General features: G+C 45.9%; 1 protein-coding gene across 2 annotated transcripts in view; it reads left to right on the top strand.

Annotated features, from left to right (window-relative positions):
- Nucleotides 1–17156, top strand: part of INTU (inturned planar cell polarity protein) — a 274157-nt gene that overhangs the window by 177357 nt on the left and 79644 nt on the right. For both annotated transcript variants that reach the window (XM_063920310.1, XM_063920309.1), the window contains exons 5-8: nucleotides 4229–4347; nucleotides 5385–5474; nucleotides 15205–15282; nucleotides 15541–15730. In XM_063920310.1, coding sequence (XP_063776380.1) covers nucleotides 4229–4347; nucleotides 5385–5474; nucleotides 15205–15282; nucleotides 15541–15730 — 477 coding nt within the window. The remainder of the gene's footprint in view (nucleotides 1–4228; nucleotides 4348–5384; nucleotides 5475–15204; nucleotides 15283–15540; nucleotides 15731–17156) is intronic.

Below are 17156 nucleotides of genomic sequence, written 5' to 3' on the forward strand. Positions count from 1 at the left end.
ATCAATGCACTCGAGTTCTGGGAAAGATGGTGGCTTCTTACGAGGCCATTCCCTTCGGCAGGTTCCATGCGAGGACCTTTCAGTGGGACCTTCTGGACAAGTCCCATCTACATATTCATCAGAAGATCAGCCTGTCCCCCAGGGCCAGGGTATCTCTCTTGTGGTGGCTGCAGAGTACTCACCTTCTAGAGGGTCGCAGGTTCGGCGTTCAAGACTGGGTTCTGGTGACCACGGACGCGAGCCTCCGAGGATGGGGAGCAGTCACACTGGGAAGAAACTTCCAGGGACTGTGGTCAAGCCAGGAGGCTTGTCTACACATCAACGTACTAGAATTGAGGTCCATATACAATGTCCTGCGTCAAGCTGAGAATCTTCTTCGCGACCTAACGGTTCTGATTCAATCAGACAACGTCACAGCCGTGGCTCATGTAAACCGCCAAGGCAGGACAAGGAGCAGAGTGGCAATGGCGGAAGCCACCAGGATTCTGCGCTGGGCGGAAAATCACGTAAGCGCTCTGTCAGTGGTATTCATTCCGGGAGTGGACAACTGGGAAGCAGACTTCCTCAGCAGACACGATCTCCATCCAGGAGAGTGGGGTCTTCATCAAGAAGTCTTTGCAGAAATAGCAAGTCTTTGGGGACTTCCTCAAATAGACATGATGGCGTCACGCCTCAACAAAAAGCTTCCGAGGTATTGTGCCAGGTCAAGGGGACCCTCAGGCAGTAGCATTGGACGCCCTGGTGACACCGTGGGTGTTTCAGTCGGTCTATGTGTTCCCTCCTCTTCCTCTCATCTCAAAAATTATGAGAATCATAAGACGAAATGGAGTACAGACAACTCTCATTGTTCCAGATTTGCCTCGAAGCGCCTGGTATCCGGATCTGCAGGAAATGCTCACAGAAGATCCGTGGCCGCTTCCTCTCAGAGAGGACCTGTTGCAACAGGGGCCCTGTCTGTTCCAAGACTTACCGCGGCTGCGTTTGACGGCATGGCGGTTAAAAGCCAGATCCTAGCTGGGAAGGGCATTCCGGACGAGGTCATCCCTACTCTGATAAAGGCTAGGAAGGAGGTGACAGCGAAACATTATCACTGTATCTGGAGGAAGTATGTCTCTTGGTGTGAAACCAAGAATGCTCCTCCGGAAGATTTCCATCTGGGCCGTTTTCTCCACTTCCTACAGACTGGAGTGAATTTGGGCCTAAAATTAGGCTCCATTAAGGTACAGATTTCGGCCCTGTCCATTTTCTTTCAGAGGGAATTGGCTTCTCTCCCAGAAGTCCAGACTTTTGTGAAAGGAGTGCTGCATATCCGTCCTCCTTTTGTGCCCCCAGTGGCTCCATGGGACCTTAACGTGGTGTTACGGTTCCTGAAGTCTCACTGGTTTGAACCTCTTCAAACGGTTGAATTAAAATTTCTCACTTGGAAGGTGGTCATTTTGTTGGCCTTGGCATCTGCAAGGCGGGTGTCTGAATTGGCGGCCTTGTCTCACAAGAGCCCCTATTTGATTTTCCATGTCGATAAAGCAGAGTTGAGGACTCGTCCTCAATTTTTGCCTAAGGTGGTTTCTTCATTTCATATGAACCAACCTATTGTGGTGCCTGTGGCTACGGATGACTTGGAGGATTCCAAGTCCCTGGATGTAGTCAGGGCCTTAAAAATCTATGTAGCCAGGACGGCTCGGGTTAGGAAAACAGAAGCACTGTTTGTCCTGTATGCAGCCAACAAGGTTGGCGCTCCTGCTTCTAAGCAGACTATTGCTCGCTGGATCTGTAACACGATTCAGCAGGCTCATTCTACGGCAGGATTGCCGCTACCTAATTCGGTAAAGGGCCATTCTACTAGGATGGTGGGCTCATCTTGGGCGGCTACCCGAGGCGTCTCGGCATTACAGCTTTGCCGAGCGGCGACTTGGTCGGGTTCAAACACTTTTGCTAAATTCTACAAGTTTGATACCCTGGTTGATGAGGACCTCATGTTTGCTCAATCGGTGCTGCAGAGTCATCCGCACTCTCCTGCCCATTTTGGAGCTTTGGTATAATCCCCATGGTCCTTACGGAGTCCCCAGCATCCTCTAGGACGTAAGAGAAAATAAGATATTAAACCTACCGGTAAATCTTTTTCTCCTAGTCCGTAGAGGATGCTGGGCGCCCGTCCCAGTGCGGACAACATTCTGCAAGACTTGTATATAGTTATTGCTTGCATAAGGGTTATGTTACAGTTTGGATCGGTCTTTGACTGATGCTGTTTATTTCATACTGTTGATTGGTTCGTATATTCCAGGTTATACGGTGTGGATGGTGTGGGCTGGTATGAATCTTGCCCTTAGGTTAACAAAATCCTTTCCTCGTACTGTCTGTATCCTCTGGGCACAGTTCTCTGAGGTCTGGAGGAGGGGCATAGAGGGAGGAGCCAGTGCACACCCATTCTAAAGTTCTTTATAGTGCCCATGTCTCCTGTGGAGCCCGTCTATACCCCATGGTCCTTACGGAGTCCCCAGCATCCTCTACGGACTAGGAGAAAAAGATTTACCGGTAGGTTTAAAATCTTATTTTTTCCAGACAGAGCAGTTCTAAGAACTAGATCTGGTTATCTTCCAAAGGTGGTGTCAAAGTTTCACCTGAATGAATGAAAGATTGTAGTCCCAGCTTTTCAGGTAACGGGACTATCTGCGGGAGAAGCGTCGCTGGACGTAGTCCGAGCTTTAAGAATCTACATAGATCGTACTAGTGCCATCAGGAAAACAGATTCTCTCTTCATCCTCTACGGATTCCATAGAAGAGGATGGCCTGCTAGTAAACAGACACTGGCGAGATGGCTCTGAATGGTAATATCAGAATCTTATTCTCATGCAGATCTCCCTACTCCGGCTAATGTCTCTGCTCACTCTACACGTAAGGTAGGTCCTTCATGGGCAGCACAACAGGGTGCTTCAGCAGAACAGATTTGTAAGGCAGCCACATGGTCTTCCATAAACACATTCATTAGACATTATGCCTTGGACACTTTTGCCTCTCATGACGCAGACTTCGGGTGAAAGGTCCTCCTGTGTAATCAGGAGTGTCCCCACCACTAAAAATTGGTTTTGGGAATCCCAATGTTATCCTGTGGACCCAGCCAGAGAAATAGACGTTATGGTAAGAACTTACCATTGATAACGTGATTTCTCTTATGTCCACAGGGATCCCACCCTGACACACCTGATTTGAGGATCTTGACAATCACTAAACCTCTTCCCTCTTGTATGGAAGGGTGTGCATGTGTGTTCTTATCGCCTAAATAGGTCTCTACCTGATGCTCCTGCCTAAATCGCTGTGGAAAGAACTGATTTGACTGAGTCAGTGGGCGGGACTATATGGTGAGGCCCCGATGCATCCTGGGAGGCCAGAAAGCTCGTGACCATGTTGGTGCCATTTCCGCTGTCGCTCAACCATGTCCCAATGTTATCCTGTGGATACCTGTGGACATAAGAGAAATCACGTTATCAACGGTAAGTTCTTACCATAACGTCTATATCTATACTTCTGTAAACCAAAAAATATATAGATTTAACACAATTGTTAAGTCCTGTATTGTGAAAGTATGTTTAACATTATGTTCACTTTACTGCTAGCTGGCCTGTAATTATTTTAATAAGCTACCTAGATTTTATTTTTTTTCTCCACTTTGTGAATGTGATTTATTTCTTATGTATCATTTAATTGTATCATTAATTGCATTAGTCATTTTGTATTCATTCATCTGCACGAAATAAGAAGAAATATTTGAGTAGCTTGGCTACATTTTAATTGGTTGATGCTGCTTTCATTGGTCATCACACAGCAAACTTTGACGGGGGATACGGTCAACATGTTGATAGTCTCACTGTCCACACTTAGAATTTCGACAAGTGAAATGCAGACGTTAGGGATAAGACCATACAGCCTTGCGGCTTTAGTCGCAGGTTGCGGCTAATGTAACTTTAGCCGCAGTTTTGCAACAACCACCAGAACAGGATATTTACCGCCAGAACAGCCGCACTACCAATTGTTGGCATTGTTAGCATGGTGACATTATGTGTCATGATTTCTAATCACTAGTGCCAAGTAGAACTTCATTAGTTCTGCTGACCCTTTAATTAATAAATAAAGTGCTGAAAGTTGGCCATACTGTATATTGTACAGTGTACTTTAATGTGGCTAAACACAAAACCTGTTCTGCAAACCACGTGCTAACATTTTCATTTAACAGCAGGAAATTCTCTACCAGTATCCCACATCTGAAGCCTCGCACAAGCTGAAGAGTGTAAGAGGATTATTTCTAACGCTAAGTGATATGCTGCAAAATGTCACCGGATCACGGATTGTTAGGTAAGTTTGCAAAACGTGTTTCAGCATTTTTTTTATTTATTTTTTATTCCAGCTCATCCTAGTATTCAGGGTTGGACTGGCCCAAAGGGGTACAGGGTAAACCCCCAGTGGGTCCCACTGCCTGTGGGCCCGCCCCTTCCTTAGTGATCAGGTTCCAGATTGTGCACTTGAATTGTATATTATACATATGTTACATTATACTGCACAGGACTATGGTGTAATTCATATAGTGCATTGCTGTTATCCATCTAGTACATTATCATGCATGCACTAGCAGTATTTACTATACATTATGCACTCGCCAATGGTTAACTAAGACTCTAAACATGCCCCAGTCTGACACTGCTGGTATTAGATTACAGCTATGGAAGTTTTATTGCCTAGTTCTAGCTTCCTCATCGGCATTGGGATCCTTGCGAATATTTGCAAACTCCAATTTCATGAGACAGTTTTGGTTTTTATTCCTGAACTAAAACCTGAATGCAATTCTAGTGTGTGTTTATTATTTTTGTTTCCTACATCTTAATTTGAATGAAACAAATGTATGTTGTGTTTCTGTATTACGTATAAGTGCTAAGTCCCATCTTAAAGTCGCATTCTCAGTTACTTTGTCCGTTTTTACTACCCGAGTGCTTTTCCTTGATGGTGGCCAGAGAACTGCAGTCTGAAATAGTTTTTTCCACGGAACCTCCATCACTGGTACTGTAGCGCCAACAAATCTTTCATTCGCCACTTGTGGTTGTGAAGGGTGATGCGAGTGGGAGAGCCACTAAGAACCTACAATCTCTAAATTATTTTTGCCTCCCCCTCCCAGTAATCCTGCTTTACAAATTCTAATCTGTAAACAGTCTTGTGAGTGGCAGTAGCTCTAGATAGATAGATAGATAGATAGAGATAATATAATGTATGTACATTTTTTTTTTTAACTATTAATATTAACAGTTTCTTTTATAGCGCAGCAAAGTCCGTTGTGCCTTACAAATGGTACATTTCATTCATTGTTTTCGTTTGTATTCTGTTTTTATTTTTTGTTTAAGCTCCTGTCTCATTTTGAACAAGCAGTTGGTTCATGTTTCATACTGGAAAGAGTCTGAACATTTATTCCTGGTTTCCGTACCAGCAGAGAGGTGAGATTTAAATTCCTGCTTGTTTTGTTGTGTTAGGAAGAGAAGCCATATATTTACTCTGAAGTGCCAAAAGTCATAGTATAGCAGTATTTAAAGGTAATAGTAAGTGGCGCCACAGTGCTTTACTTCTTGGAAAAGACCAGACCTGCATCAGCTGTAGTCTGATATCTTGAATACTGGCTTGGCTGCTCATGGCAAGGCAATGTGAATGATCTGAATTCGAACGGGGCATGAGTGCCCGACGGATGGGACATTCCATTTCCAACGTTGTCCGGACATTCAACATGCCTCGATCTACAGTGTCACTAGTGTACCGGGAATACCTCATAGAAGGCATTACCACCCACCATGTCCAGCGTAATGGCCGACCATGGGTGCTTAATGATCATGACCAGTGGCGTCAGGCCAGAATTGTCCATAGTAACAGACAAGCAACACTGGCTCAAATCACATCCACATTCAGTGCAGAAGGTACCAGATACATGTCCAGCAGGGCAGTGCAGCATTCTTTAGCTTCCGTGTGATATGGGAGCAGAAGACACACCAGAGTTCCCCTGTTAACACTACGACACAGGACAAAGCGCTTTCCCCAGTGCTCATGATGTCACTAATTGGATCCAAGAGGACTTGCAACATGTGTCATGGTACGATGAGTCACTGTTCCAGTTGTTTCGGGCTGATGATGAGGTTCAGGTGTGGGGCAGACCCCATGAGCTTATGGACCCCATATGGCATGGGTTGGGCCTGGTGTTCTGCCTGAACACATTGATCAGTAGCTGCTACTTTGCAGTACTTGGCGACCATTTGTAGTCCTTCATGGACTTCATGTATACCCACGATGATGGAATATTCCAGCAGGATAATGCACCACGTCATCGGTCCCAAGTTGTTCAGGATTTGTTTGAGGAGCATTTTGGAGAGTACCTCCGAAATAGTGTGAGGTACATTCAAACCAAAGATCATACACCTACAAATATCAGGTAGCTGTGGGAAGCTGTTCACAGGGTATGGGTCAATATCTCTCCAGAGATCTTCCTTTCACTTGTGGAATCAGTGCCACATTGAATTGCTGCACTTCGTCGGTCTAGAGGGGGTCCTACACAATACTAGGCACCTGCTGGAGTCTCTATCTTGATAAATTTTACTTGTTTTCAGAATTTCTTGCAGGTAATTGGAATCTATATTAAGAAAGCAAACATCGTATATATTAAGTACAAACACAGCAAAGACTGGTACGTGTTCTCTGTGAAAACCTAGGGCTCTATGTGCCATTTCTGTTTTGAGCACACTAGTCAATGGCATATACCTATTTCAAATGATTGTCATTTACAATATCTGGGAAAGATCTAACGAAGGTTGGCAAGTGTCATCTACCCACAAGTATTTATCAAGATATCTTATGCTCAAACCTAAAAACCCAGAGAGAACCTAAACTTATTTTATTGCCCCCTTTTTAGTACAGTATATCTGTCCGTAATTTTTAGCTTATGGAGCTTATCTTCTTGATAGCATTATACATATGTTCTCGTCTGCAGAGCAATGTGCACAGAGCGAAAGGGTTTACGGTGGTATTAAAGACTTTGGGTTTGATGCAGACCTGGAAATATGTGCTCCAGCACTGTCTGCACAGACGATTATGAATTTCTCTAACGTCCTAGTGGATGCTGGGGACTCCGTAAGGACCATGGGGAATAGACGGGCTCCGCAGGAGACAGGGCACTTTAAGAAAGAATTTGGATACTGGTGTGCTCTGGCTCCTCCCTCTATGTCCCTCCTCCAGACCTCAGTTTGAATCTGTGCCCGGACGAGCTGGGTGCTACTTAGTGAGCTCTCCTGAGCTTGCTAAAAAGAAAGTATTTTGTTAGGTTTTTTTATTTTCAGAGAGATCTGCTGGCAACAGACTCTCTGCTACGTGGGACTGAGGGGAGAGAAGCAGCCCTACTCATTGAAGATAGGTCCTGCTTCTTAGGCTACTGGACACCATTAGCTCCAGAGGGATCGTACACAGGATCGCACCCTTGGTCGTCCGATCCCGGAGCCGCGCCACCGTCCCCGTCGCAGAGCCAGAAGACAGAAGCCGGTGTCAGAAGCAAGAAGACTTTGAAATCGGCGGCAGAAGACTCCAGTCTTCATATGAGGTAGCGCACAGCACTGCAGCTGTGCGCCATTGCTCCCACACTAAACCCACACACTCCGGTCACTGTAGGGTGCAGGGCGCAGGGAGGGGCGCCCTGGGCAGCAATTAGAGACCTCTTGGCAAAAGTGGGCATATATACAGTTGGGCACTGTATACATGCATGAGCCCCCGCCATATTTTTACACAGAAACGCGGGACAGAAGCCCGCCGCTGAGGGGGCGGGGCTTCTTTCTCAGCACTCACCAGCGCCATTTTCTCTCCACAGCTCCGCTGAGAGGAAGCTCCCCAGGCTCTCCCCTGCAGAATCACGGTAGAAGAGGGTAAAAAGAGAGGGGGGGCACATAAATTTGGCGCAAAAACAATATATACAGCAGCTACTGGGTTAACACTAAGTTACTGTGCGACTCCTGGGACATATAGCGCTGGGGTGTGTGCTGGCATACTCTCTCTCTGTCTCTCCAAAGGGCCTTGCGGGGGAACTGTCTTCAAAAAGAGCATCCCCTGTGTGTGTGGTTTGTCGGTACGCTTGTGTCGGCATGTTTGACGAGGAAGGCTATGTGGAAGCAGAGCGGGAGCAAATGAATGTGGGGTCGCCGCCGACGGCGCCGACACCCGATTGGATAGATAGGTTTTAAATGATAATGTTACTTCCTTGCATAAAAGGTTGGATAAAGCTGAAGCCTTAGGACAGCCGGGGTCTCAGCCCATGCCTGATCCTATGTCACAGAGGTCGTCAGGGTCTCAGAAGCGCCCACTATCCCATATTGTTGACACAGATGTCGACACGGATTCTGACTCCAGTGTCGATGGCGATGATGCAAATTTACAGCCTAAAATGGCTAAAGCCATCCGTTACATGTTTATAGCAATGAAGGATGTGTTGCACATCACAGAGGAAACCCCAGTCCCTGACAAGAGGGTTTATATGTATGGGGAAAAAAGGCAAGAGGTGACCTTTCCCCCTTCACATAAGTTAAATGAGTTATGTGAAAAGGCTTGGGAATCTCCAGATAGGAAACTGCAGATTTCCAAACGGATGCTTATGGCGTATCCTTTCCCGCCAATGGACAGGTTACGCTGGGAATCCTCCCCTAGGGTAGACAAAGCTTTAACACGCTTATCCAAGAGGGTAGCCCTGCCGTCACAGGATACGGCCACCCTAAAAGATGCTGCGGATAGAAAGCAGAAGGGTATCCTGATTTCCATTTATACACATTCAGGTACCCTACTAAGGCCGGCAATTGCGTCGGCCTGGATGTGTAGTGCTGTTGCAGCATGGACAGATACCTTATCTGAGGAACTTGATACCTTGGACAAGGATACTATAGTACTGACCATGGGGCATATAAAAGACGCTGTCCTATATATGAGAGATGCCCAAAGAGACATTAGCCTACTGGGCTCTAGAATAAATGCAATGTCGATTTCTGCCAGAAGGGTCCTGTGGATTCGGCAATGGACAGGCGATGCCGACTCAAAAAGGCACATGGAGGTTGAGTGAGGAATTGTTTGGGGACGGTCTCTCGGACCTGGTCTCCACAGCTACGGCTGGAAAGTCAAATTTTTTGACATATATTCCCTCACAACCTAAGAAAGCACCGTATTACCAAATGCAGTCCTTTCGATCACAAAGATGCAAGAAAGTACGAGGTGCGTCCTTTCTTGCCAGAGGCAGGGGTAGAGGAAAAAAGCTGCACAATACAGCTAGTTCCCAGGAACAGAAGTCCTCCCCGGCTTCCACTAAATCCACCGCATGACGCTGGGGCTCCACAGGCGGAGCTAGGCCCGGTGGGGGCGCGTCTCCGAAATTTCAGCCACAAGTGGGTTCACTCCCAGGTGGATCCCTGGGCTATAGAGATTGTGTCTCAGGGATACAAGCTGGAATTCGAAGAGATGCCCCCTCACCGTTACCTCAAATCGGCCCTGCCAGCTTCCCCCTTAGAGAGGGAAATAGTGTTAGCTGCAATTCACAAATTGTATCTTCAGCAGGTGGTGGTAAAGGTTCTCCTCCTTCAACAGGGAAGGGGTTACTATTCGACCATGTTTGTGGTACCGAAACCGGACGGTTCGGTCAGACCCATATTGAATTTAAAATCTCTGAACATATACCTGAAAAGGTTCAAGTTCAAGATGGAATCGCTCAGAGCGGTCATCGCAAGCCTGGAGGAGGGGGATTTTATGGTGTCTCTGGACATAAAGGATGCTTACCTTCATGTCCCCATTTATCCACCTCCATCAGGAGTACTTCAGATTTGTGGTACAGGATTGTCATTACCAATTCCAGACGTTGCCGTTTGGTCTCTCCACGGCACCGAGAATATTTACCAAGGTAATGGCGGAAATGATGGTGCTCCTGCGACGGCAAGGAGCCACAATTATCCCATACTTGGACGATCTCCTCATAAAGGCGAGGTCCAGAGAGCAGTTGCTGATCAGCGTGGCACGCTCTCGGGAAGTGTTACAACAGCACGGCTGGATTCTGAATATTCCAAAGTCACAGTTGATTCCCACGACTTGTCTGCCCTTCCTGGGCATGATTCTGGACACAGACCAGAAGAGGGTTTATCTCCCGATGGAGAAGGCTCAGGAGCTCATGACGCTGGTCAGAGACCTATTAAAACCAAAACAGGTGTCTGTGCATCACTGCACGCGAGTCCTGGGAAAGATGGTGGCATCATACGAGGCCATTCCCTTCGGCAGGTTCCATGCGAGGAGTTTTCAGTGGGATCTGTTGGACAAGTGGTCCGGATCACATCTACTGATGCATCGGCTGATCACCCTGTCCCCCAGGGCCAGGGTGTCTCTCCTGTGGTGGCTGCAGAGTGCTCACCTTCTCGAGGGCCGCAGATTCGGCATTCAGGACTGGGTCCTGGTGACCACGGACGCAAGCCTCCGAGGGTGGGGAGCAGTCACACAGGGAAGAAATTTTCAAGGTCTGCGGTCAAGTCAGGAGACTTGTCTTCACATCAACATCCTGGATCTAAGGGCCATATACAACGCCCTACGACAAGCGGAGACCCTGCTTCGCGACCGGCCGGTGCTGATTCAGTCAGACAACATCACTGCAGTGGCTCATGTAAACCGCCAAGGCGGCACAAGGAGCAGGGTGGCGATGGCGGACGCCACCAGAATTCTTCGCTGGGCGGAGAATCACGTAAGTGCACTGTCAGTAGTGTTCATTCCGGGAGTGGACAACTGGGAAGCAGACTTCCTCAGCAGGCATGACCTCCACCCGGGAGAGTGGGGACTTCATCAAGAAGTCTTCACGCAGATTGCAAGTCGGTGGGAACTGCCACAAGTAGACATGATGGCATCCCGCCTCAACAAAAAGCTACAGAGGTATTGCGCCAGGTCAAGAGACCCTCAGGCGATAGCTGTAGACGCACTAGTGACACTGTGGGTGTTCCAGTCGGTCTATGTATTTCCTCCTCTTCCTCTTATACCCAAGGTGCTGAGAATCATAAGAAGAAGAGGAGTGAGAACAATACTCATTGTTCCGGATTGGCCAAGAAGGACTTGGTATCCAGAGCTGCAAGAAATGCTCACAGAGGACCCATGGCCTCTACCTCTAAGACAGGACTTGTTGCAACAGGGGCCCTGTCTGTTCCAAGACTTACCGCGGCTGCGTTTGACGGCATGGCGGTTGAACGCCGGATCCTAGCAGAAAAAGGCATTCCGGATGAGGTTATTCCTACGCTGATAAAGGCTAGGAAGGACGTGACGGCTAAACATTATCACCTTATATGGCGAAAATATGTTGCTTGGTGTGAGGCCAGGAATGCCCCTACGGAGGAATTCCAGCTGGGCCGTTTCCTTCACTTCCTACAGTCGGGAGTGACTTTGGGCCTAAAATTGGGTTCCATTAAGGTACAGATTTCGGCCCTATCCATTTTCTTTCAAAAAGAACTGGCTTCTCTTCCTGAAGTTCAGACGTTTGTAAAGGGAGTGCTGCATATTCAGCCCCCTTTTGTGCCCCCAGTGGCACCTTGGAATCTTAACGTGGTGTTGAGTTTCCTGAAGTCACACTGGTTTGAGCCACTTAAAACCGTGGAGTTAAAATTTCTCACGTGGAAGGTGGTCATGCTGTTAGCCTTGGCTTCAGCTAGGCATGTGTCAGAATTAGCGGCTTTGTCACATAAAAGATCCTATCTGGTTTTCCATATGGACAGGGCGGAATTGCGGACCCGTCCGCAATTTCTGCCAAAAGTGGTGTCGTCTTTTCAAATGAACCAACCTATAGTGGTGCCTGTGGCTACTCGTGACTTGGAGGATTCTGAGTTACTAGATTTGGTCAGGGCTTTGAAGGTTTATGTAGCCAGAACGGCTAGAGTCAGGAAAACTGAGTCACTGTTTATCCTGTATGCACCCAACAAGCTGGGTGCTCCTGCTTCAAAGCAAACTATTGCTCGCTGGATCTGTAACACGATTCAGCAGGCTCATTCTGCGGCTGGATTGCCGCTGCCAAAATCCGTAAAAGCCCATTCCACAAGGAAGGTGGGCTCTTCTTGGGCGGCTGCCCGAGGGGTCTCGGCATTACAGCTTTGCCGAGCAGCTACTTGGTCGGGATCAAACACTTTTGCAAAGTTCTACAAGTTTGATACCCTGGCTGAGGAGGACCTTGTGTTTGCTCATTCGGTGCTGCAGAGTCATCCGCACTCTCCCGCCCGTTTGGGAGCTTTGGTATAATCCCCATGGTCCTTACGGAGTCCCCAGCATCCACTAGGACGTTAGAGAAAATAAGATTTTACTTACCGGTAAATCTATTTCTCGTAGTCCGTAGTGGATGCTGGGCGCCCGTCCCAAGTGCTGACTTCTTCTGCAATGCTTGTATATAGTTATTGCTTACATAAGGGTTATGTTATAGTTGCATCTGTGGTTGATCTTATGCTCTATTGTTGTTCATACTGTTAACTGGGTAAGTTTATCACAAGTTATACGGTGTGATTTGTGTGGCTGGTATGAGTCTTGCCCTGGATTCCAAAATCCTTTCCTTGTACTGTCAGCTCTTCCGGGCACAGTTTCTTTAACTGAGGTCTGGAGGAGGGACATAGAGGGAGGAGCCAGAGCACACCAGTATCCAAATTCTTTCTTAAAGTGCCCTGTCTCCTGCGGAGCCCGTCTATTCCCCATGGTCCTTACGGAGTCCCCAGCATCCACTACGAACTACGAGAAATAGATTTACCGGTAAGTAAAATCTTATTATTTGCTTGTATGCAGCGATCCACACATCCTGAGGGACAGCAGCCTGCTATGTGTATGCTTGGTTTGCTACTAGTCGTGATCATCATCACTGTGCACTTTGTTCCTCACTATATCACATGTAAAAATATGCCATGAAAAAGGTGTATTTACACTTATACCCAACCCACAGTTACATCAATACACCCTACACTTAATTATGCCCATGTGACATTACCCCGTTATGCTACATTTTGGCACATGCACTCTTTAGAAAGAGACCAGAAATGCTCCGCAGCAGGAGTAGGTACAATTCTGCGCCTGGACCTGTTTCCTTCTTTCATGACACTTTATTTTATTTTTTTTATGGCTAGTTTTAGCAATAAAATAAAGCAAACAAAACTGATAATTATTTAACTATCAATTATATTATTGGTTTTAATGTTACAACTATGCCCGTTATTCTGCACAGCTGCTGTATTTGGGGAAATGCAGAAAATTTATAATAAACTGTTTTTACTAATGCAAACTTACTTTGTAATGTTAGCTATGCAAATCGGACTATTTCCTAATGCAGGCCTGGCCAACCTGTGGCTCTCCAGCTGTTGTACAACTACAAGTCCCATCCTGCTTTGCCTCAGTTTTTCTATTAACGAATGCTAAAACTGTGGCAGGGCATGCTGGGATGTGTAGTTTCACAGCATCGGGAGAGCCACAGGTTGTCCAGGCCTTGAAAAAGCTGCCACATAGAGCAGCGAAACGCGTTGGATGTTTGCCCCATCATCCCATGAGGTACCCACTACCTGAACCAGCTCTGGAACCAACCTGAGAAAAGGTGCATTGAACTACATGCTAAAAACTGCTTTGGTTACCAAGGAAACGAACATTGCAGAGGACAAAATAATACCAGTAAGGCTTCTTCCTCGGGCGGCGAGTGCAAATAAGCATATGAGAAGTCCCTTCGTGTTTGCCAATCCATCTCTTTCTGCAAAGTACCACTAAATAAATAATAGGGTGATCACCCCAGGACACATCAATAAGCATTCGTGAAAACTCAGGACTAATGGTGTGTACACACTGTGAGATATTTTCTTACGATTTTTACTATATAGTCAAAATCGTTAAAAAAAGTTAGTGCAGATCGCAAGGTGAAAGTCACCTAGCGATCCCTATCCGATACCGAAGTGCGGTTGGCATCGCAAGCCTAGATAGACTGTGCAGGCAAGTAAATTTTGACTTTCTCTATAGAAGAGATAGTCAAAATTGGGCATGGGCCTTAAGCTTCTTTCATGCTACCAGTGGCATACTGGGAACAGGTACAATATACAGTATTGGACACTAACATACAATGTACCTCAGTGGGTGAGATTCCTTTCTTTTCAGGATATTTATCAATCGATAATGGTTTTACTTTTTTTGCATCTAATGTATGTGATTTTTATTTATTAAATATGTATTGATTATATTAACACAATATTAGTGTTTTTATAGAAGATCGTTGCTCCCTACTGTTTTATTGGTTGTCCAGGCCTGCCTAATGTGTTTGAGGTTACAAAACCTTATACTCTGGTATGAACATGAAACTTAGGGGGTAATTCAGAGTTGATCGCAGCAGCAAATTTGTTAGCAGTTGGGCAAAACCATGTGCACTGCAGGTGGGGCACATATAACATGTGCAGAGAGAGTTAAGGCCCATACACACGGGGCGATTTTGAGCTGAAAGCAGATCACTTTTTAATGTGTTGAGTTGCTTTCAGCTCAAAGCCGCCCAGTGTGTATGGACAAGCGGTGAGTGCTGATACGCGCTCCCGCTTCATCGCTGGCGGCCGCCGTTCATCTACTGGTATTACCAGTAGATGAACGGCGAGGTGAGCGGCTTTCCATAGCGTCCTGCTATGGAAAGCCGCTCACCCCCACTGACATCGCTGGGCAGGGGGGAAAAGCGCTCGGTGTGTATGCACCTTTAGATTTGGGTGGGTTATTTTGTTTCTGTGCAGGTTAAATACTGGCTGCTTTATTTTTAAACTGCAATTTAGATTTCAGTATGAACACACCCCACTCAAATCTAACTCTCTGCACATGTTACATCTGCCGCCCCCCCCCCCCCCCCCCCCCCCCCCCCCCCAATCCTCCTGACATGGTTTTGCCCAACTTACATCAAATTTGCTGCTACGATCAACTCTGAATTAGGCCCTTAATCTCAGTCTTCCTTCTTCTGATTTCTGACCTTTAATAATGGGGAGTGTAGGTCATGTATCCTGCCCTGGCAAAACTGAAAGGAATACTCTGTGTACCCTGTACATTGTGCCAATTTCACATTCAATGCATTATTCTATTTAAAAATGTAAGCAAGTATATTGATGCTGAACAAGAATTTGCAGGTACATTTTTTAATTTTTGTTTTTGTAAATACAGAGTTTCTCTTCTGCATTTGAAGAACATGACGGCTGATCTGGTTAGAACATTAACGTTCATGTATAGCTCTCTCGATAGGTAGGTGTGACCAATGAGGCAATGGAGAGTTGTTTTGTCTTGTGAATGTGAAGTGAAGAATGAGTATATTGTAATGCTAAATATGTTCAGGTTGAGTTTAATTACCAAGGCAGTTCTTTGGCTTCTGAGATCCTCCCACAGTGTTTTTGTGTAAGTAATGCAGTGTACATCTAAAAGCATTTTTCATACTGAAGTTTCCTCATACACTACTGCATTGTTTGTAGTTTCTTTGATTTGGGGCCGCCTTTTGTGTTACAGGGCCTTCTGTCAAGCAGAAAATGTGCCTCGTCTTGATCATTTCTTTAGCCTGTTTTTCCAGCGAGCAGTGAGGCTGTCCATCTTAAGTGCAAATGCTGGCCAGGGACCTCAGTTCTATGATGCCTGCGGTTCTCACATTGTAGATAACCTTCCAGGAGTACGGTGGCTGGCCTTGCCTGAAGATACCAAGGTACTTATTTTTTATACAGAAGGAAATGTATATGAAACAGTGTTTGCCACAAAACGTGGCTAAATGAGCAGACCAATACCGTATTCAGATAAGTTTTACTAATGAAAAAAGATGACTCTAAGATCCTATAGTAACTTTGAAAACGCCTGTGACAATAACAAGTTAGTTGAAACTAGCTATACTGCTCCTCACTCATAAGGCATACATTTAAAACGCATGATATGACCCTAGCTTTGATTTTAAATTATACCCATGATGTATTGCCCACTTATCCCCACCAATCACATGGTGGCACCCCATAGGTGGTTAATTCACATTATTACTATTATTATTATTATTATTATTATTATTATTAGTGGTGTGTGTGTGTGTGTGTGTGTGTGTGTGTGTATATATATATATATATATATATATATATATATATATATATATACAATTTTTTTTAATATTAAGGTAAGCCTTACAGAGAACTCATTATATTGACAAAGTTCTCTGTTTGTTTGCTAGTCCAGTGAGGGCCTAATTCAAATTTGTACATAAGCCCGATGTTTTATGTATAAATCCGATGGTTGTACAGACCCGTTCTGCACATAAAGGATCATTTGTGCTAGTGCAGTACATTCAGGTTTACTGTAGTATCAGGCTGCAGTGTTCTGTACTATGCAGTATATGATGCAGTATATGTTGTGTAGAACAATCATACACACAGTAATGTTATAGTGTCAGTGTTGCATCGCAGTTCTGCAGTATGAGACCTATGTGAATTAAGGAGCTAAATGTAGCTTCAAATGCTAGAGTCTACTAGGGCTTACACACCTCTGCCGGCAAGAGAGGAGTGGCCCCTGATGGAAACTGCACATGGGCCGCCTCCTCTCTTAATACGCACCTGCTCACACCACATCATCTTCTTTTATAAGGTTTGATACCATCAGCCCTAGAGTTTGTAGTTCTGGCATTCCTACTTTGTTTGGTGCGCATCTAACAATTATGACGCTTCCAAGTTTAGTACAGCCAAACTTTTGGCTTTTCTGCAACAGGGCCTGGATTTGGGCCTGCGTCTGGCCTCCCTCAAGGTTCATATTTCTGCGTTGTCGGTGTGGTTTCAGAGAAAGATTGCAACTTTACCTGATGTCCATACTTTCACTCAGGGTGTGTTGCGTATCCAACCTCCCTATGTCCCGCCTGTGGCTCCTTGGGACTTGGTGGTTTTGGAGGCGTTACAAGAGCCTCCGTTTGAACCTCTTGGTTCAGCTGATCTTAAGTGGCTTTCCCTTAAGGTGGTGTTCTTGCTGGCTATTGCCTCTGCTAGAAGGGTGTCGGATTTGGGGGCCCTTTCCTGTAGTTCCCCATATCGGATTTTTCACCGTGACCGGGCGGTACTTCGGACTCGTCCCGGTTATTTACCGAAGGTGGTGTCCTCGTTCCA

The sequence above is a fragment of the Pseudophryne corroboree genome, chromosome 1, assembly GCF_028390025.1.
Source record: "Pseudophryne corroboree isolate aPseCor3 chromosome 1, aPseCor3.hap2, whole genome shotgun sequence".
Classification (NCBI taxonomy): domain Eukaryota; kingdom Metazoa; phylum Chordata; class Amphibia; order Anura; family Myobatrachidae; genus Pseudophryne; species Pseudophryne corroboree.